General features: G+C 36.9%; 1 protein-coding gene and 1 long non-coding RNA gene across 3 annotated transcripts; both read left to right on the top strand.

Moving 5' to 3' along the window:
* Nucleotides 1–312: 312 nt before the first annotated feature.
* LOC107841003 (retrovirus-related Pol polyprotein from transposon RE1) lies at nt 313–6122 on the top strand. Its single transcript, XM_047396559.1, is given in 4 exon segments — nt 313–3787; nt 3790–3944; nt 4037–5345; nt 5753–6122. Coding segments are annotated over 3 exon segments (2400 nt in total). The 5' UTR covers nt 313–2649; the 3' UTR covers nt 5144–5345; nt 5753–6122.
* A 1757-nt stretch (nt 6123–7879) lies between these two features.
* LOC107841852 lies at nt 7880–11277 on the top strand. 2 transcript variants are annotated; one of them, XR_007044616.1, is made up of 3 exons: nt 8000–8271; nt 8665–10483; nt 10650–11277. It is a non-coding gene; the product is annotated as an uncharacterized LOC107841852 (long non-coding RNA). The 2 variants fall into 2 exon arrangements; XR_007044615.1 differs by having other exon boundaries at nt 7880–10483.
* Nucleotides 11278–23284: the final 12007 nt, after the last annotated feature.

Raw genomic sequence — 23284 nt, 5'->3', positions numbered from 1 at the left:
GTAGGACGCTGTATAGGATAAAAATTGGCTACGTAAGACACCACATAAGACATATATAGAACAAAAATTAGCCACGTAACACCTCCCCAATTTGTTGTACCAAACACAACTTTTGTGTTATATTAGCTGTCACCCACTAATATTTTGTGGATTAGTAAGTCAATAAAGAAATAATAAGATAAGAGAGGAGGAACAAAATATTGAGGGAATCACATGAGTGTCACATGTAATGGACAGCTGTCAGTTAGCTATCATTGATTACTGGTTTTCTAAGTTAGAATAGTGGGAGCTTGCTTTATATATACACACACTCAACTATATTGATGAAATAAAAAAAACTTTCCCATCTCTGTCTCTTCTGTTACTTTGGCAGAGTTCATGGTGAAAGCTTAACATGGTATCAAAGCCAAGCGATTAAGCTCTGCATTTCTTTTTTCTTTCTTTTTTTAGAAGCAATGGTAGGATTTCTCTAGGACAATTGTAGATCAACAATGGTGGAAATATGTTAGAGTACGCGTCCTAGTAATTGCCTATCCGTGGAACAAGTAAATAAACGTGGTTCACAGAAGTAAACTGAACACAGTCTTTAAGCGTGGAAAACATCCGGCTCAAGAAAGTTGAAAAAAACCACGACTTGTACCTCTACAGGATTTAACCCAACTTCACTAAAATACTTAACCCTCAACAATCAACAAAATTACAAGACTTCTTGTAACCTAGAGATTTAAACTTCTAACTCCTATCACTACAAAAACACTAATCTTCCCAAGATAAGTGTTTCCAAATCTTCGAGTTCCCAAAATTGAAGACAACAACTCCTAACTCAGTTTATAGATTACTGAGACTAGAATCAATGACTCATTACAATACAAGAACCTAACTGCTACACTATTTATGACCTGCAAAGTAAGACACTAGGTTCTTCTTCAAGTATGTGAACTGATATGCTGATTGTTCATTAAATTTTCAGTGTGTGCGTGAGTGCTGGATTTGAGTCACGTTTGTTGTATTTAAGCCAACCTGTTATAGAGTCCTTTTTTATGTTCAATTCTTTCTTCCAGTAGAACTCTATCAGTTAGCTCTTTTCCGTTTTGCTGCCGCCTCACCTCTCCTAGATTTGATAGAACTCTTTTACTTCAAATCCTCTTCTTACTGAAGTCCTTGATCAACTTAACTTCTTCAAGACTTCTGGTCTGATCTGACTAAACTTCTGATGTAATCAATGTTATCTATGCTTGTCTTGAACGCAGAATCACATCATCCAGACTCCTGTGCTAGCTAGACTATTTCAGCTTGACTAGACCATCTTCTTCAACACGTTCCATTCACATGTCTATCATCAAAACTCCTCGTGCCTTAACAAAATCAAAATTGACAACACTCATCCACTGTATGGTTCCCTTTCAACTCACAGGAGCTGAGAACTGTGGATTATGGAGGAGATCGATGTTTATAGCACTTCAAGCAAAGAGGAAGTTAGGGTTTCTCTCGGGTACATGTACAAGGGATTCATTTGAGAAGGGATTGTAGCAGCATTGGGATACGTGCAACACAATAGACCTCTCATGGATCATGAAAACTGTATCACCAAGCTTAATGAGTTGAATCATGTATGTGTCGAATGCTCACCTGGCTTGGGAGGATCTGAGAGAACGATTTGACAAGGTCAATTGCTTGCGAATTTTTCAACTACACAGGGAAAGTACAACAACTACTCAAGGTTTGGATACTGTTTCTGTTTATTTTACCAAGTTAAAGGAGTTGTGGTCAGAATTTAATGCAATGGCTCCTTTGCCCAATTGCGGTTGTCCTAAGTCCAAAAATTATGTCAAACATCTTCAGCAACAACGCTTGCTTCAGTTCCTTATTGCTTTGAATGAATCTCACACCCAATCGAGGAGGCAAATTCTTATGCAATCGACCGAACCCACACTGAATCAGGCTTATGCTCTAATCATGGAAGATAAAAGTCAAAAATCTTTGTACAATGCAGGAGCACCTTTTGGAGATGCAAATGATATTTCAGCAATGTGGAGTGTTGCAGGTCCCCGCCCTCCTCTTTCTTACCAACCAAATTCCAAGCCTAAATGCAATTGGGATGAGCAATGCAATTTTTGCAAAATGAAAGGACATAGAGCTGAGAAATGTTATCAACTTATTGGATATCCGGGTGACTTTAAAAGAAAAAGGAAGCCTGTGGTGAATAATGTGGTTTATGGTTCTCAACAGCCCCAATTTTTGGGATACCAACCTCCTTCATATAGGGGAAGTCAACAATATACTCAATCTTCTATGGAGATTTTTCCCCACAACAACCATATGGAAAGATTTTGACAATTCTCTTGCCGGACAAAGTTCTACAGTTGTGACAGCAGGACATGGTTTAGGTGGACATCTTCCTATACCTAGAGTCAGTAATACTAGTGGTGGTGGTAATTTTCCTCTTGGTCAGCATTCGGAGGGTGCTGTAGAGTTTTCTGGAACTGGCCATGCAGCAGGGCTTCCACCAGCAGGGATCATAGTGACTTTTACACCGGAACAGTATACACAGGTGCAAAAGCTCTTTCAAAGCAACACATCTGGGCCATCAACAATATTGCAGGTATTATTTCTGCTTTTGTGGCTAGTAGATATACTGATGATTTGATCATGGACACAGGCGCAACCAACCACATGATGTGTAATCCTCGAGTGTTAACCACCATTACTAAGAAGAACACAACATGGGCTGATAGTATTCATTTACCAAATGGTAGTACTATACAAATTTTGCATGTTGGTAACTTTAGTTTGGGACAAGAAGAGATCTCCAATGTCCTGTGTGTTCCCGACTTTAAAGTGAATTTACTTTTGGTGTCAGCATTGACTAGAGAGTTACGATGCTTCATGAAGTTCTATCCTGATTATTGCTTATTGCGGGACCTTCACACTGGGATGGTGAAGGGGACTGGTATAGTGGTGAATGGATTATACTATTGGGATCAAGATCCATGGCAACAAATGAAGTACTCAGTAGCTCTTAGCACAGTTGATATGAATGATCTTTGGCATCAAAGGCTAGGTCACATACCTCATAAAGTGCTACAACAGATGCATGTAATAAATCACAATAGTATGAGTAATATCAAACTATGTCCGTTTTCTCCATTAGCTAAACAAACCCGACTTCCATTTCCTCAAAGCACCACCAGAGCAAGTAAGGTGTTTGATCTGGTTCATGGAGATGTATAGGGGCATTATAAGGTACCTATCCATGATGGAAATAGATTTTTTCTTACACTCGTATATGATTGTAGTTGGTTGGTCTGGACCTTCTTGCTGAAATTTAAGAGTGATGTTCCTGTTATCTTAGAGAATTTTATGCAATTAGTTCATACTCAATTTGATAGTACTGTTAAGGTGTTTCAAAGTGACAATGGGTCAGAATTTTTCAATTCTTTTTGCAAAGATTTATTTACAACATCAGGTATTATCCATCAGAGTTCTTGTGCTTACATACCCCAACAAAATGTGGTGGTGGAAAGGAAGCACCGACAACTCTTGGAAGTGGACAGGGCCATCAGGTTCCAAGCAGCTATTCCCTTGAAGTTCTGGGGTTTGTGTGTCCAATATGCTGCATATTTGATTAACAGGATCCCATCTACAGCTTTACTGGGCAAATCTCCATTTGAAGTTTTTCATGGGAGAAAGCCTAATCTACAGCATCTCAAGGTGCTAGGGAGTTTGTGTTATTTTACTAATGTGGTGCACAAGAATGATAAGTTTGGTGCTCGAGCTGTGGAGGTTTTCACATAGGATATTCCACCACACAAAAGGGTTATAAACTGTATGATATTGCTAATGAAACTTTCTTTGTCAGCTGAGATGTCACTTTCAGGGAAGAAGTGTTTCCCTTCAAGTACAACCATCCGGATTCAAGACCTCAATCATTCCAACCTATAGATGTGACTGTTGATCCTTTTATTGTGACAACTTAGGTTTCAGCATCTTTGGATGCCCCCTCACCTGTTTCTGCAACAGCCTCACCTTATTTGAGGACTCTACAATCCCAGATGTTGGCATGACTCCTACTCTAGTAGATACATGTGATATTTGTGTTCCTAAAGCTATAACAGGGGGAGTTGATTCTCCTCAGCAGGTTTCCACATTTAGACAGTCTGCCAGGCAATCCAAGCCTCCAGCGTGGTTACATAACTTTGTCCATAGCTCTTCCAAAGTTGTTTCTTCCAGTTTTGCTTACCCGATATCCAACTATATGTCTTATTCTGCTTTATCAGACTCATATTACCAGACTTTATGCAATTTTTCTGCTGTCAAGGAACCTGATTCTTATGAAGAAGCTTTACATCATCCTGAATGGGTAGAGGCCATGAATCAGGAGCTACAAGCACTTAATGGCAATCAAACTTGGGATTTAGTCCCACTCCCCCCTGACAAGAGGGCTATTGGTTGCAAGTGGGTATTTAAAACCAAGTTTAATGCTCAAGGCTTGGTTGATAGATACAAGGCAAGGTTGGTGAAGGGTTACACCCAATAGGAGGGACTTGACTACCAGGAGACCTTTTCTCCTGTAGTCAAGATGGTAACCATAAGGGCTGTTCTATCTATTGCAGCTATGAAAACCTGGAAGTTGCACCAAATGGATGCCTTCAATGCTTTCCTCCAAGGGGACTTAGTCGAAGATGTTTACATGTCTCCACCCCCTGGTCTTTTCACCAAGGGGAAGCATTCCTTAGTCTGTAAACTCAAAAAATCTCTTTATGGCTTGAAGCAAGCCTCAAGACAATGGAATTTAAAGATTTGTGAGGCTCTTATTTCTTCCAGTTTTGTTCAAAGTCATCATGACTATTCTCTGTTTGTTAAGAAGTCTGGTAATGATTTGGTTCTAATTTTGGTTTATGTTGATGACCTCCTTATTACTGGTTCTTCTTCTTCTCTTATTGAAGAAGCTAAGTGTATGCTTCAACTCCATTTCAATATCAAGGTCTTGGGGGAGATGAAGTACTTCCTTGGTCTTGCAATTGCTAGAAGCAAGCAAGGGATCTTGGTTTGTCAGATGAAATTTGAACTAGACCTGATTGCTGATGTGGGACTTGCTGATTCAAAACCTTCCGGTCACCTTTGGAATAGAATCGGAGGTTAACTAGTATAGAATTTGATCATGGTAGTAAGATTACTTCTCGGGATGAATTACTTACAGATCCCAGAAGTTATCAGAAGCTAGTTGGGAAGTCATTATATTTGACAATGACCAGACCTGATATCAGCTTTGCTGTTCAAAATTTAAGTCAATTCATGCATAATCCAAAGAAGTCACACATGGAAGCAGCCTTAAGGGTGGTCAGGTACTTCCATGGTGAATGCTTAACACAAAACAAATAGCATTGGGAAAAAGTAGAGTTAAGTGTCATGTAGCTTCCTTCTGGAATAAGTTTTAATTCTATTCATGGAGCTTCCGTAACTATTCTAAACTTGGAAAATTCAAACACAATTTGGATTATTTTTGAAAATTAGAAGAAGTTAATATTTCATTATCTAGCTTGTACCAAACAACATTGGCATAAAAGCAGTGCAGACTGAAGTTGCCTAATTTCTTAGTTTTTGTCTCACCCTTTTTGCAACTTTGTCTATCAGAATCTGCCCTCACCATACCCCACTTTGTACGATTACATTAGTTATTTTGTTGTTTTGTTCTTTTTGCAACATTGCGAATTGTGTTATTTTAACACAATTGTCCTCCTACAACTTGCAGTTTTCAAGTCTTAATTGCATTTGGAAGCAGCAGAATAGATATGGCCTCTCTTATAAGAACAATGGAACTGCTATTGACATCCGATTCGCCAATGCTGTCAGTAACTTATGCTGTTGATGTGTTTGTCTTTGAAGCATTACGGTCTCAACACCATAGCCAGTGTAATCTAACAAGCTGCGCATTGAGGTCTTTGCAAAAGGATTTACTATAATGTATGAACAGACTAAAATTTATATTGGAAGGAAGTGATTCTTGCACAAAGAATGGTATTGTAGTCATACAACTCATAATTAATGTTAAGGAGTTTATGAAACAATATTGTTACATGTACATTTATTTTCAAGATTCAATGTTATAAAACTTTTATAAGTATCGACAATTCCGGTGCACTAGAGCTTCCCTGTTATACGTCACATTTTTAGTTTAGTTTAAGTCCTAGTTGTAAGTTGAGGTGTTACGGCTAAAAACAAAATTGGATTGATTTGTATAAGATTAGGAGGTTATACGGGCATAAAACAGTACCTTACTTCTGCAACATAGCAAGAGAATTAAGAGGTCAGCAAGCAAAGAGCCACTGCTCATTTATTTACCAAGTCCCTTTAAGGGAAATTTTGTCTTTTCCTTTTAATTTATTCCAATTGATTAAATCCTCATTCTTCAGGTTCCAAGCGTTACTTTTTTTTAATAGCCGAGGCGTTATTCTGAAAAATCCCCTCTGTTTCCATCAGTTTTGTGCGTTAAACAAGTCCTCCTCTTTCCCTCAAGTTTACACGATAAAAAGCTTCACTTTCCAAACAGTTTACATAGGTTTTCCATCAGCAAATATCCATATTCCTCCTATCAATTACAACTCCAAGAAACACAAGGGAATTGATCGAGAATCAAGTACAAATTTCTTCGTCCGATGTCAAGTTCTTTCAACATTTAAGAGATATGTAAGACCATTCCTTACTCTCGTTTCTGGATGTTTTACTGTTAGCCAATTCAAATTGCTCTAAAACTAATTAGGTATTAAAGGAATTTCTACAATCTTATCAAGAAAATTAAATGGTTTAATAGTTGTTGGATGTGTAAAGATAACTCTTTGTATCATGTTCTTCCTTTCTGAATAATGTGAGTTCCAACGACCCTTGTGATTTGATGTTCGAATCATAGATGTTTTTGGCAATAACTGTGACAGATTTACAATCTACAAAGTCAAGAGATTACACCTAGAGAGCACCCCATTATTTAAAAGAAGTGGGAGAAAACTAATTACATAATCTGTTGATCAAAGATGACCTCTCCCAGTTATTTTTTAATTTCCAAGCATATCTACTCTTTCTTTGAAGTGTCGCAGCCTTGTAGCTGCAATATGCTTCTTTACTTTCTTTTCCAATTGCATAATTACAAAACAAGAACCAGCACAGACTTGTTCTCCTGCTGAAACGTTCAGACAACAAAAAGAGAACAAACTGTTACATCGCTAATTCAAATATATCCTACTCCATTATTAAGTAAATAAATTACACAGTATGTAAGAGCAGCATCTTCTTCAAGGTATTTCTCTTAAGCCGTTCAAGGAAGCTTGCCGTTTTGCCACTACTCTGTCTCTTTAAACACAAATAACAATTTCTAGGCAGACTCTGTCACAGTGGAAATGACCAGCCTGTAAAATGATCTTGTTCCTCGCCATATGACGACATACGTCACCAATCTTCCATGTCAAAATCTCAGTCAAGCCATTAAGCCACGTGGAAGCATTACATATTGACACATGTCAGTTTAGTTAATTAGTTAGGAAATAGTTGTTAATTCAGTTGGTTTAAAAATTTTGAATTCAAACTTTCAGTTAATTTTATATTCATTTGTTGTTTTTAAAATATCAAATTCAAATTATTAGTTAATTTGTGAATTTTAATTTTTTGTCTTGAATTTGGTATATTACTTGGTTATAATTGCTACCCTTTACACTATACAAGGAATTAGTTAGGTTAGTTATGACATATTACTTATACTTTTTAAAATATTGTTAATTTTAAAAACTGTCATAACAGCTTTCTCATAAGTAGCACATCCCGTATTAATTTAAAGTTCAAATTCAAATATTGGATAACATGACAGCATCTCAGCAGATGCACATTTCCCTCAATATTGGGTTACTTTTTTTTTTTTTTAAAAAAAAAAAACATTTTTAACTTTCTTTTTTATAAAAAAAAAAATCACAATATATAGTCAGCAGTTTAACATACTGTTAGTACACAACTACTCTTCCATCTTATCCATAACTTCCCCTATTATATCTCATCATCCAAAACCTGTCCTACTTCCATATAACTCCTTATATAGGGTAAAATACTTCAATTATGCAAATCTCTTTCAACATTCTCCAAATACTGACGTCCTTTAAAAAAATTGTCACAGTTCATCAGCAATATCACAATTCAAAAAATGCGATGGAAAACACTTATCTTTGCATTAACCAGACGTTTGAATTTGACAAAGATCGCCTTAATTGTCGCAGTTATTCTATTATTCAGGTACGTATGTTTGAATTTTCTCTTTGTGTGGATTATATACTTTCTAAGTTAGAAATTGTTGTCTGTAGGCATGCGTTGTTGTACTTTATAATATTGACTTTGATGTTATGATTCATCAATGTTGTTGGTTATTTTTTTTTAGTTAAATTATTTTTCTCAGAGAATCATTTGTACATTGTGAATGGTTGGATGTGTCATTGGATTTCAAAGTCACTCTGTGTGTTTGATTTCTCCCAAATGGAACTGCAATCATTCGATGAAATAAGTGGAAACATTCTTTGATTGATTCTGTGTATCAGGATGGTTCAAAGCTTTGAATTTTGTGTTTTGGTAATTCATTTTTGGTGTTACTTTTGGAGTTTGGAACTAAGATAGAAATTGGTTGATTTTCAGAAGCAACAGGGCAATGCAGTGGCTGTTGCTCTGTATTATCACTCGGGAAATTCCAGCCCGACTGGTAATGGGGAGGTTCTGTGATGGTGCAATGACTTCTGTCAGCCTAATTTAATCATTTTCCCTCTAAGACACATTTTTTCTCTGTTAACTCTTTTCATCTCTTGACTATCTCATTAGATTATGAAGTTAATAAAACACATTAATGGAGTAGATTTTCATAAATTCATCAAATATGTGATACTAGAAAGGGAAGTAAGCAAGAAACTACTGATTTCCTCTCCCAAATATATTTAGTTTGTACTATGTTATGTATATTACCTTGTCTATTATCAAGTTTACATGGTTATATGCTGCTATTGTTGCGTCAAATTTAAGTCTGATGTAAATTTATCAAGTTTTGCTCTTAAATTTTGAAGGTTCTTTAGTAGTATGTTACTAATTGAGGGAGGAATCTACAGATTGATTTTAAAATAATAAGTCTTCCAGTATAAATCAAGTACATTGCTGCAGTTTGAAGGTAGATTCTTTCTCTTATTTTGTCGGTTGAACTTACTATATAGTAATAGAAACGAAAATTTTATTATTTTACATGTTGAAGAAGAAGCAGATAAGTGTTGCTTAATGATGCCTCAAAAATCGAACGTATTATATAGTAATAGACATCAAAACTTTATTATTGTACATGTTGAAGAAGACGCAGATAAGATTTGTTTAATTATGCCACAAAAATCGAATAGGTAATAGATTTTATACCCAATTGTGGATAGCAGAAGCATTCGAAAGAAGAAGTTCAACAAACAAACAAAAAAAAGAAATAGTGAGAATTTTCAGGTATTGTGCATTTTATTTCTTGGCAAGTATTTTATCGTTCTTTGTTGAAATTGTTGTAATGTAAGCCTGTGGTTTTGTACATTTTACTTTGGATTTTGCAATTCAGTAATGCGTTTGATTATACTCTTTGTTTATTTGGGAAATCCCTTTTTTGGGTTCTTGGAATTTGGAATGAATTAGAAGCAATATTCCAATGCAGCAGCTATAGCTTTGTACAACTACCTGGGCAATGCCAGCCCTGCTCATGATATGGGCGACATGCTTTCATTGCTATGTTTCTTCAGTCTGCACATCGGAACATTTGTCCTCTCAAACTCTAATTTTGACTATCTTCTTTATATGAAAATTAGTTTTTCATAAGAGGAATACATATAGTGGAAGATAGAAAGTCGGAGGCATTACAACAGAAAATTGATCATGCTTACTTAACTTCAAAGGTTGTTGTAGGAAGGTGCTTATTTTTCTCCAATACTCCCTTTTCTCTTAATACAATACAGTTTTGAAGATGGTTACAACTTACCTACTTATCCTTTTTTTGTGGTAATTGAAGGAGTTCTCAAATACGCAGTATTGCATTTCTTAGGTCACCTAATTTTGAGTATCTGTATTTTTCTTAGCTGTTTATGTAATCAATGATCTACTGATGAGCCCATCTTTCAAAGCCTTGGTATGGGCCTTGCCATCAAATTGAAATAACTGCTACTCTTTTGAGGAAAACGTTGTTCCGATTAGTCTCATTCTTGTGAATAGGTTCCTGCTCTCTTGCACTATTACTTATATATCAATTTTGCACAGTTTCTGATTAATAGACTTGCCTATGCTAATGCTATCATTCAATTTACAGCTTACTATGTGGTTGTTGATGAGCCAGTTGGAAGACAATTTGCAATAGTCTTTTTGGAGCGTGTTAAGATGATTTTAGGTCAAAATATGGGGATGAAAACGTTGTAACAACTCGTCCAAATAACCTGAACAAGGAATTCAGGTAATTTAAAATTAAAATTTACTTTAGTATTATGTAAGGGCAGAAGGCAGAATTTTCTATTAAGTCATTTAATTGCAGTATTCTCTTAAGTGTATTCCTAAGTTTATGAAGCATATGTAGTATTGTGCTATGAAGAAGTAATTGTTGCGTTCTATGACTTTTTCAGAGTGGGAATGATGCCTCTCAGTGACACTGAAATTGGTGAATCGCATATTGCTAGCACCATCTATGATACTTTGCCACTGTTTTTTTTTTTTTCACAACACCTTCAAGATTGAGCATTTCTCCAACTCTCCCTCTGTGTTCTTGTGGGTGTTCAATCAAATTCCAAGCTCATTTTAAAAGAATCACATGTTTTATGTCTTTATAGTGTTGAGGAGGTCAAGAATGGCTGTAAAAAGTTGATTTTTGGGGTTGGAACTCAGATAACGGTGGAGCTGCAGCAACAAGATTGGAATAGCTGCAAAGTACATGAAATATAGTGACTCTAAACAATCGGTTGGGGTTAGACTTAAAGATCTTCTTGATCGAATGATCCTTGAAGAAAGCATAGGCCGAATAATTTTGATTGATAAGACTGAATCTATAATTAAAATCATGAAGCACTACTATTATGTCAGAAAATTTTTAAATCTTTAAAATACAGCCATTTCCATATTTTTAATTTATTTATGGTACATTTTGATTGCATCTACTTGTTCTTCTATGGTTGGTTTTCTTAATTTTTGGAGATTCAATAATGTTATTCTATATGAAATAGTAATCCGTGTTTACTTGGATTACTACTTAAGTTACATCTTATATCTATATAGTTTATATAATTTTCATATTTGTTTCCAATTTTTTTGTTTCATTTTAATTTCCTTATTAGTTATCGTGTGTTACTTTTCTCATAGTTGTTTTTAGTATAATAGTCATTGCTACTATGACTTTTATTTTGATTAAACTTCAATCGCCAATAAATGAGTTTTCTTTATTCGATGTGCAACAGTTTTCGATCAAATTATATAAGAAAGATAATTTTTTGAAAATTTATGTCTTTCACCAATTAATCATTTTTTCCTGATTAAAAAAAAGTTGAGATATGATTTGGGAAGCGATATCTACAAGATAGTTTTGTATTTATTATATTCGAGACAAAACATAATACCTATGGCATTTGAATGCAGATTAATTTTAGGAGGTTCAAATTCTGAGATTTCAATAAATTGTATGGGGTATAAATCAGCCACAATTAATAATGCAATATGAAATAAAACAGTTATTTTGATAATGATTGTACATGATAAAAGTGTTGGTGGATTTCTTTCTTTGAAGTTATTCGCGCATCGCGCAGGTACGTATACTAGTTTCTATTAAAGTTATAAGATATAATTTATGAAACTCTTAAAAGTATAATTCTTGTTCCATAATCCATAAGAAGGTAACCTTCCCATAACATTCGTAAAGATCTTTGCACTGTGATGAATACATTATGAATTTGCAAGTCTTAATATAATAATACCAACTTCCCAGGAATCCTCATTGACCTAATAGATAATAATATGAACATGAATATTTTTACAAGAATGGTTCCAATCATGTACATGAATTATATCATATCGAACCATGAAATTACCTATCACAACTCTCCAATATTGATAGTGTTAACTCATGAATATGAACCTATTACGGTGGTATGAGCCTAAAGTGGCTATACATAATTATGAACTTAAAAAGGCTAAACCACGAGCATGAGCCTAAAAAGGCTAAACTATGAATATGAACATAACAAGACGAACATTTTGATCAATAACTAATCAGATAAATAAGACAATGTCATGAGCATAAGGGAGTTAGTTAGCAGACCGTGAAGGCATAGGTTGACGACAAATGCCCGAAACTATGTTTACTGACATAGGATAGAGATCATTCCGCTAGTCGGATACTCTCTTTTCTTTCATGTGTCCCGAAAAGGGGATAACCATGGATACTTGCTAGCAAATTATGTCATGTCACATCCTATGCCTGGCAAGGTATAGGATGGCTTAGCTGATCCGGCAAAGATCAGACTCCATGCACTCACATGGTGGTTTATGACGGTTCACTACTTTCTCCCACAAATAATAAAAGGAATTTAAATCTACTTTGCTTATTCACTTATAAATTTAGTTTACATTCTTGTTCCTTTCCAGATTCCTTCACGTAAATCTAAATTTTGTAGTTACTTCTGATCTCTTGTTGTACTACCCTTCTGCAATGGTTTTACATACCAATACATTCCACATATTGACCGTCTTTGGTTCTACATAGTTTCATGATGTAGGTTATGGCTCTCAAGTCCGTGGTCAGGTGCCTTATTAGGGTTCCTAACTTCTGCTATTGGTGAGCCTCTTTCCTACCAGGAGGCTGGATGACATATGATGACTTTGTTTTGTATTTTATTTCTTTTCAGTATTAGAACTTATTAGAGGCTTCACAGGTTGATATAGTTGTCAAACAAACTTTTTAATTTCTATTCTTTATCATGACTGTTATTATTGTATAAAGTTAAGTGGTGTTAATAAACCTTGATGATAGTATTTTTCCTTTAAGAAATCTTATTTCAATCTCATATTGTTTTAGTTATACTCTTTCATGTTGGTTGTATTCTCATGTTTTGTGATAGAACGTTCGCTCATACTGGCAGTAGTATCGGGTGCGTGTAATGTCTTGGGCCTCAGCTTGGGGCGTGACATTCCCCTATTCACGGGATTTAGAAAAGGATTGGATAACAAGTATCATCATGGATTTTGTTAGTGGTTTGCCTCATACTTCTCATAGTTCTGAAGGTATTTGGGTCATCGTGGATCGGTTGACCAAGTCATCACATTTCATTCCTATTCATATGTCCTTCAATGCCGAGATGTTTGACCCATATAAATGTGCATCTATTGTACATGAAGGCCCGGAATTCCCTTCTCTATCTGGTAATCATGCACAACATTCATATAATAAAGAAGATGCAGAAACATAATCTGCTACAGAAACATGGTCAAATCTAAATTCAACATAAGTATGGAAACTATAAATCAACTACATCTAAATAACATCTGACTCAGTCTGCGAAATCTCTACTACATGAAATCTAACAACTGTCTGAAACTGGGATAAGGCCCCAGTAGGTCAAAACTGAAATAAGTGACATAATCAAAGAAGACAAGCCTTCTGGAATAGAGAAGGCTCACCACTGCAAAATCTGATCAGCTGTCTGAATTATCTACTGCTTATCTGGACCTCTAGAATGAGTCTCAGAACTGAGAAATCTGTGTTACTTTTGCGCTAGGTAGTATACCCTACAACTATAAAAAATTCCAGGGTCTATATGGAAACTGCCATTAACTCAGCAGTGAAGCCCCCAACCCAAGTGTGCCGCAAGAGTCAGAGACTCTGAATCTACTACACCACACAACCGTTGCCAACGTACAATAATAATCTACCCGTATCGACAAATACGATTTTAGGCCAAAAGTTGCTTGAACTCGCGCCTTTTTCGGGTAACCACCTAACCCTCTTTAAGCCCTTTTTTAAAAATCTATTAAAATATACAGTCTCTGAAAACATGCTCTAAAAACATAATCTATTATGATATAAATACATATGGTATCTTCATACCATTGACTTGCAAGTCACATCTCTGAGCCATTATTAGTCTATCATAAATCTCTGTATTTAAAACACAAGTTTTGAGACCAGCAATTCAATAATTCAATTCAATGAATCTTTTTTTTTCAAACCTCATGTAAACACATGCAATTCTTTCTCATACACACAAGAACATATTGGTATCAAAAAACCTCATGTAAACACATGCAATTCTTTCTCATACACACAAGAACATATTGGTATCAAAAAACACCCTCTCAACAATTCCAAATCATGTTCAAATGCCAGGATATTACAAAAACATCTTTCAAATCACAAAACCATAATCGTTAGTTCAATACAAGAGAGGGTGTTCATAATTTATGCTCTCAACAATCTTAAATCTCAAATTCATACATATACATATATATGTAAATCAATTTAGGAAAAAAGACCACAAGGCTAAAGCAATAGTAGCATTGAAACTTTCGAAATGCATAATCAATAATATAGTTTTCAAAGCCCCCATAAAATACATGCATCAAAACCTTTAAATCATGCTTTAAAAATTTCAAGCCCATGTAGTTTTTAGGATAAACCCCTCATACCCCAACTACGAAGAATAAGGGATGATCTTTTAAGCCTACGGTTTGAGGATTCCAAATCTTCAGTCAATTTTGAAAACCCATGGTTGAATCTTTAGTTTCTTCGAGGAGAAGTATATGAACTAGGGTTTTTGTTTTGAGGAAAATCTTGAGAATGTCATATATTCTACTTGTAGAGATCTTAATCTATTGTTTGGACATTTTAAGATGCTTGGAAAAATTCCAAATTATCCTTTTTAACTTCTTAACGAAGCTGGAAAAAATTAAACTGGAAACCCGATTTTAGAGGCCACCGCGATGCGCCACTATCGCGGTGGCTCACTGGAAATTGACGAATGGGAGTTTGGGATCCTCCATGACACTCCACTATTTCTAGGTCCCACTGGAATTTGAGAATTTCCAATTCTCCGTGACGCACTAAACACCAGAATGACAATGTTTTACGACTAGCACAAAAAATAGCCATAACTTCTTCACCGAGTGTCTGATTTGGACGAATCTTATATCGACAGAAAGCTTATTCAGTCATCTACGAAATAAAAAGTTTAAATATAATAGATTCCACCGGGAAAAAGCATAAATCAGTCTAGAAGCCAAGGCTTGATCTTTTAGGGATAGAATTTAGCTAAGAAAACTTCAGGGCGTTACAATATCCTCCCTTTGGGAACATTCGACCCCTAATGTTGACGCGGGATACAAACAAGAATAATTTCAAGAATACTAAGGTATCAAAAGAATAAAGCAAGGATTGTACCTTCCATTTCTCCATCCATTGGATAAAAAAGGTTTGGGTATCTAACTCTCATGTCGACTTCTGATTCCCAAGTCGCTTCTTTAATTTTCTAGTTTCTCCATAACACTTTAATTTAGGCTATCTGTTTGTTCCTCAATCTTCTAAATTGGCGATCCAAAATCTCTACAGGCTCTTCTTCATAGGATAAGGAGTATGTCACTTTGATTTCTTCGACAGGAAATACTAAAGAATGGTCTCCAATACACTTCTTCAACATAGATATATGAAATACCAGATGAACCGACCCCAAACTAATTGGCTCATACGTTATTCCACCTATGCTTCTCACAATATAATATGGTCCTATATAGCGAGGACTCAGCTTACCTTTCTTCTTGAATCGCATGACTCCCTTCATGGGAGAACCATGATAAACACCCAATCTCCAACCTCAAACTCTAGATCTCTTCTCCTAACATCGGCGTAGGACTTTTGATGACTCTGAGCTTTCTTAAGTCATTCTCTAATGACTTTCACATCCTCTATTGCCTGATGAACCATATGAGGCCCAAATATCTGCCTCTTACCTACTTTATACCACCCTATTGGTGACCTACATCTTCTCCTATACAATGCCTAAAATGGTGTCATCTTAATACTAGAATGGAAACTATTATTATATGCGAACTCTATCAATAGCAAGTGTTCTACCCAACTACCTTTAAAATCAATCACGTAGGCCCTCAGCATATCCTCGAGGGTCTAGATGGTGCGCTCAACTTGCCCATCTGTCTGAGGGTGGAAAGTCATGCTCAAATTCACTTGGGTACCTAAACCCTTTTGAAACAATCTCCAAAACTATAAAGAAAACTATTTACCTTTGTCAGATATGATGGACACAGGTGCCCCATGCAAATGAACTATTTCTGCAATGAACAATTTGGCATAATCCTCTCCCGAATAATTTTTCCTAACAGGTAGAAAGTGAGCTGACTTGGTCAACCTATCTACAATCAACCAAATGGAATCATACTAGTTTTGGGACCTCAGAAGTCTTGTAATGAAGTCCATATTAACCATCTCCCACTTCCACAAAGGCAAAGCTATCTCTTGAGAAGAACCACCTGGCCTTAAATGTTCCAATTTAACTTGTTGAAAATTCAAACACTTGGCAACATAGTTAGCCACATCACGTTTCATATTATTCCACTAATAAATGGTTTACAAATCCTAATACATCTTAGTAGAGCCAGGGTGAACAACATACCTCGACGTGTGAGCTTCATCAAGGATTCTCTTTCTCAAACCATCTACATCTAGCACACACAACCTACCCTGGTATCTCAAAACACCATCACCACCAATTTCAAAAGGTAATACCTTTTGTTGACCCACATCTTTCTTGATCTGCATCGAGATGGGATCTTCAACCTGGTTTTCTTTAACTTCGACACAAAGGGAAGATTTAGCTATCTCATGAACAACCACTCCTCCATCCTCATAATACAAAATTTGCACTCCTAGATTTGCAAGTCGGTGAATATCCTTCACCATCTCCCTCTTTTCTTTCCCCATATGAGAAAGAATGCCTATAGATAACTTACTGAGGGAGCCGGCTACCACATTCGCCGTGCCCGCATGATAGTACAGGCTCATGTCATAGTCTTTTAAAAGTTCCAACCATCCCCTCTGCCTGAGATTCAATTATTTTTGCTAGAAAACATACTATAAACTCTTGTGGTAAGTAAATATATCAATATGTACCACATACAAATAGTGCCGCTAGATCTTAAGTGCAAAAACCGTAGCCGCTAACCCCAAATCATGAGTAGGGTAGTTCCTTACCGTGCTGCATAAGGACACACCCAAGTCCCACACGGGACGTATCACAGTATACAACAAAACATTCTGTACCCTCCAAAAGAGTCAAAACAGAAGCAGTAGTCAACTTGTCTTTCAACTTCTCAAAGCTATTCTCACAAGAGTCAGACCACAAAAACTTTACGTTTTTCTGAGACAACTTAGTAATTGGTGCAGCTATGGAAGAAAAACTATCAATGAATCTTCTATAATAACCTGCCAAACCCAAGAAGCTCCGAATATCGGTTGGATTCATGGATCTGGGCCATTTTATCACAACCTCAATCTTTTAGGGATCAACCTTAATCCCCTCACTAGACACAATATGGTGCAAGAACGCAATAGCTTTCAACCAAAATTCACACTTGGAAAATTTTGGATACAATTTATGATCTTTAAGGGTCTGAAAGATGATTCGGAGGAGATTGGCATGGTCCTCCTCACTCTTAGAATATACAAAAATGTCATCAATGAATACAATGACAAACAGATCCAGAAACTGATGGAAAACCCTATTCATTAGATCCATGAAAGCTGCAGGGGTGTTAGTCAACCCGAAGGACATGACTAACAATTCATAATGGCCGTATCTGGTTTGGAAAGTTGTTTTGGGAATATCTGACTCTTTAACTTTCAACTGGTGATATCCTGAACGAAGGTCTATCTTTAAAAAATATTTAGCACCCTGAAGTTGATAAAAAAGATCATCCATCCTAGGAAGGGGATATTTATTTTTAATCATGACCTTATTCAACTGGAGGTAATCTATGCACATACGAAGGGAACCATCTTTCTTTCGCACGAAAGGTACAGGTGCACCCCAGGGAGACAAACTAGGGTGGATACAACCTTTATCTAGAAGATGTGCTAGTTGTTCTTTCAATTCTTTTAGCTCTGCAGGAGCCATCCTATTTGGCAGAATAGAAATAGGATGGGTATCTGGTAATAAATCAATACCAAAATCTATCTCCCTATCAGGTGGTATTCCTGGGAGATCATCTGGAAAGACTTTTGGGAATTTATTCACTATGGGGACAGACTAAAGAGGGAGACTTTCGACACTAGAATCTTTAACCCGAATAAGATGATACAAGAAATCTTTGGAAATAAGTTTACGGTCCCTGAGATAAGATATGAAATGCCCTCTAGGTGCTAGAGAATGTCCCTCCTATTCTATCACCGACTCATTTAGAAAAGAAAAATGACTCTTTGGGTCCTACAATTCAAGGTGGCATAGCACGAATGGAGCCGCTCCATCCCAAAGAAGGCATCCAAATCAACCATATCAAGTTCTATGAGATTTGCCTCAGTATCCCAGCCAAAAATAGACACAATACAATTTCTATACACCCTACTTGACACTACAGAATCTCCCACTGGGGTGGAAACTGAAAAGGTTCAGCAATTACCTCAGGCTTAAACCCAAAACCAACAGCCACGTATGGGGTCACATAAGACAAGGTAGAGCTGGGATCAAGTAATACATACACATCACGAGAAAAGATTTGCAACATGTCGGTGACTAAATCTGGTGAGGACTCTACCTCCTGGCGGTTGGTCAAAGCATAAAACCGGTTCCGACCATTTCCAACAGCTAAAGTGGAACCCTTCTGAGGTGGTGGCGCAGATGAATTCGCTTGCGGCTTGGCTCCTCCAACATTAATCTTTGCTGCTGGACAGTCTCTCTGGATATGGCCTGGCTGGCAGCATAAATAACACACCAAAGCGCCAAACTGACATCTCCCTGGATGATTCCTCCCGCATCTCCCACAGTGCGGATAGGACCGAGAGGTCTGGGCTACACTTCCCTGTGACTGCATATCTTACATCCTCGGCCCCTGACTAGACTGAAAATTTTGGGTGTGCTGCTCAGCTGTGGGTCTGGACACTGGAGCACTACTGCCGACTATGCATTACCCCAATTCTTTTTCTTTAGCCATTTGCCGCCGCAATTACTGCTCTGTTGTTGTCTATGACTCTGGTCTATGCTCTGGCTCTCTTTGCCTGCCCGTCCTTTTCCTTAGATTCGGCTATCTTCTTCTTCTTCTCCTTAACTTGCTGCATATGGACTAATAGTCTAGCAAAGTCTATATCCCTGTTCAGCATAACTCCCTGACACTCAAGCACCAAATCATCTGAAAGGCCAAAAATAAACTTCCTCATTTGGGCCCTCGTACTACTCGTCATCTCAGGAGCATAACGGGCTAGCTGGCTAAACTTTAAAGTATACTCTTGAACACTCATCTTACCCTACTTAACGTTCATGAATTCCTCTACTTTAGCTTCCCTCAGCTCCAGAGGAAAGAATCGGTCAAGCAAAGCTTCTACAAACTCATCCCAAACTGTCACCCTTTGTATCTTCCAACTCGTTGTACAATTGGTCCGCTACATCCTTTAGCCGGTATACTGCTAGCTCAACAAGCTCTACCTGATCAATATGCATTACTTTGAAAATCTTCTCTATTTCGTCTATGAACTCCTGCGGGTCCTCTTCTACCTTAGCGCCAGATAACTTGGGCGGGTTTATTCTTATGAACTGGCCCACTCTAGTAACTTCAGAAGTAATAGACGCAGACCAAGTATCCTCCAACCTCTGAGTCTGTGCAGCTACTAGCTATGCAAGCATGTGAATAGATTGTCTAAATTCAGCATTAGAAACCTCTTCTTCATGAGGCTGAGAGCGATTGGACCCCATTCGGTGAGCTCTAGGAGGACTAGTTGGTATAGGAGGTACTCCCAAAGTAGGAACAGGTTCTTGGGTATGAGCTCTGTTACGGGTCCGCATCCCATGGGTAGGATGAACTTCATCATCCTGAGCATTAATGTTCATACGATGTTGAGGCATCGCTGGGTTTTTGAAAAGCAAGTGGTTATTGATTAGGGGAGAGATTAGACTCTAAAGCACGAACTAAATCACGAACAAGAGGAACATTCTTAAATACCTAGTAGCCTTCTGTTTGTAAGTGTGGCGCACTACACACCCATAAACAAAACTCTACCCGACGCGATTTCACAGATACCTTGGGACCATAAACTGTGCTTTGATACCAAGTTTGTCTCAACCCAAACTAGGGCCTAGCCGTGAAAGACATACCGAACCATGAAGGCCCAGAATGCCCTTCTCTATCTGGTAATCATGTACAACATTCATATAATAAAGAAGATGCGGAAACTTAATCTGCTACGGAAATATGGTCAACTCAGTCTGCGAAATCTCTACTACATGAAATCTGACAACTGTTTGAAACTGTGACAAGGCCCCCCAGTAGACCAAAACTAAAATAAGTGACATAATCTGAGAAGACAAGACTTCTGGAATAGATAAGGCTAACCACTGCACAATCTGATCAGCTGTCTAAATTACTTATCTGGACCTCTAGACTGAGTCTCAGAACTTGAGAGGTAGGAGGGAGGTAGTCAATACAGATGTACTTGTACGCAAAGCATATCCGAAATAATCATTTATAAATCAACATATATGAGAGCAATTTAAAACAGTTCATAAGTATATCATGTAGTAAGAATTCACATGGGCATTTTAAAGACTCTGTAAAAATCATCTCAGTTCTGAGAAATCTGTGTTACTTCTGCACTAGGTGGTATACCCTACAAATCTAAAAAATTCCATGGGCTATATGGAAACTGTCAATAACTCGGCCGCGAAGTCCCCAACCCAAGTGTGCCGCAAGTATCGGAATCTCTGAATCTACTACGCCACATGGCCGTCGCCAGCGTACAATAATAATCTACCCGTATCGGCAAATATGGTTTCAGGCTAAGAGTTTATTGAACTTGCGCCTTCTCCGGGTAACCACCTAACTCTCTTTAAGACCCTTTTTAAAACACTATCAAAACATACAGTCTCTGAAAACCTAATATTTTATGGCATAAATACATATTCTGTTATGGAATAAATATATATGGTATCTTCATACCATTGACTTGCAAGTCACATATCTGAGCCATTATTAGTCTATCATAAATCTCTGTATTCAAAACACACATTTTGAGACCAGCATTTCAATAATTCAATTCAATGAATCTTTCTTTTTTCAAACCTCATGTTAACACATGCAATTCTTTCTCGTACACACAAGAACATATTGATATCAAGAAACACCCTCTCAACAATTCCAAATCATGTTCAAATGCCAAGATATTGCAAAAGCATCTTTCAACTCACAAAACCATAATCTTTAATCCAATACAAGAGAGGGAGTTTATAATATATGCTCTCAACAATCTTAAATCTCAAATTAATACATATACATATATATGTAAATAAATTAAGGGAAAAGATCACAAGGCCAAAGCAATTGTAGCATTGAAACTTTTGAAATGCATAATCAATAATATAGTTTTCAAAACCCCCATAAAATACATGCATCAAATCCTTTAAATCATGCTTTAACGATTTTAAGTCCATGTAGTTTTTAGGATAAACCCCACGTACCTCGACTATGAAGAATAAGGGATGATCCTTTAAGCCCACGGTTTGAGGATTCCAAATCTTCAGTCAATTTTGAAAATTCACGGCTGAATCTTTAGTTTCTTGGAGGAGAAGTATATGAACTAGGGTTTTTGTTTTGAGGAAAATCTTGAGAATGTCATATATTCTGCTTGTAGAGGTCATAATCTACTGTTTGGACGTTTTAAGAGGATTGGAAAAAGTCCAAATTACCCTTGTTAACTTCTGAATGAAGCTGGAAAAAATTAAACTGGGAACCTGATTTTATGGGGCACCGCGACACAACACTATCGCGGTGGCTCACTGGAAATTGAGGAATGGGAATTTGGGATCCTCCGCCATGCGCCACTATCATAATTTCCAACTGTAATTTGGCAATTGCTAATTAAACCCTCTACGCGACGCGCTAAACACCAGAATGACAATGTTTTATGACTAGCACATAAAATAGCCATAACTTGTTCACTGGTTGTCCAATTTGGACTAATCTTATATCGACAGAAAGCTTATTCAGTAATCTACAAAATGAAAAGTTAGAATCTAAGAGATTCCACTGGGAAAAAAGTATAAATCATTCAAGAAGTGAAGTCTTGATATTTTAGGGACAAAATTTAGCTATGTAAAACTTCGTGGCCTTACAATAGCCTTACCTAGCATTTTTCTCAGTGATTCTTTAGCCATGATTCATTTTGGCTAAGCTACGCAACAAGTTTAGTTTAACTATGACCCTTGCTAGCTCTGCGCCAATTTTGAGAATCTCTTTAGTAAACAATTCCTTCTTTTTTACACGACTCGAGCAACATATATAGGTTAGAAAAGAAGTGGATCGGGCTTGATCCAAGCCGATCCACTTGCTGGGTTACTTCACCACCTTGGGAGAAGATGATTATAAATATTTAAATTGCTACAAAAATTCCTTTTCCTTTTATATTTCAAGTTTAATCAATGGCAAGAAGAAGTTGCAGATCAAAAGCGCAATCTACCGATTCACATGAACTCAATAGCTTTTGCTCAAACCCACTAATACTTGGTTAAACCTAAAAAGTGCTTGCAGAAACAGCCTCTCTATCTCTATAGAGTAAGGTCTGCGTACGCTCTAACTTCCTTTCCTAGACCCCTTACGTGTGAGATTTTGCTGTAGATGTTGTTGTTGTTGTTTTCACTTGTTGAGCGTCTAGTGACTAAACTTCATTGATTTACTGGAGATTATTATTGTGTTTGCAGATATTGACTGACTACAACTGGTTTCCTTGATGCTTGTTTTCCTTTATCTTGAATCTTTGGTGACTCGTTCTGGACACGGTCAATATCCTCTGCTGCTTGTTGTCGGCTATCAGTAAGCCTCTCATGTGCTTTTACCCTCTGGATATCCTCATTTGCCATTACAACTTCTGTTACTCTTAGTTGAATTGTACGTGCAACAACATTTACAACTTCTTTTATCTGCACTTCCAAATCTGTCATTTCTCTAGAAATATTGCTTTTCTCAAAGTTCTTGAGAAATACTTCCAGGGAACAAACTTTTTCACGAA

This window comes from Capsicum annuum, chromosome 9 (genome assembly GCF_002878395.1).
Source record: "Capsicum annuum cultivar UCD-10X-F1 chromosome 9, UCD10Xv1.1, whole genome shotgun sequence".
In the NCBI taxonomy this organism is placed as follows: domain Eukaryota; kingdom Viridiplantae; phylum Streptophyta; class Magnoliopsida; order Solanales; family Solanaceae; genus Capsicum; species Capsicum annuum.
This window is presented reverse-complemented; position numbering and strand designations above follow the sequence as displayed.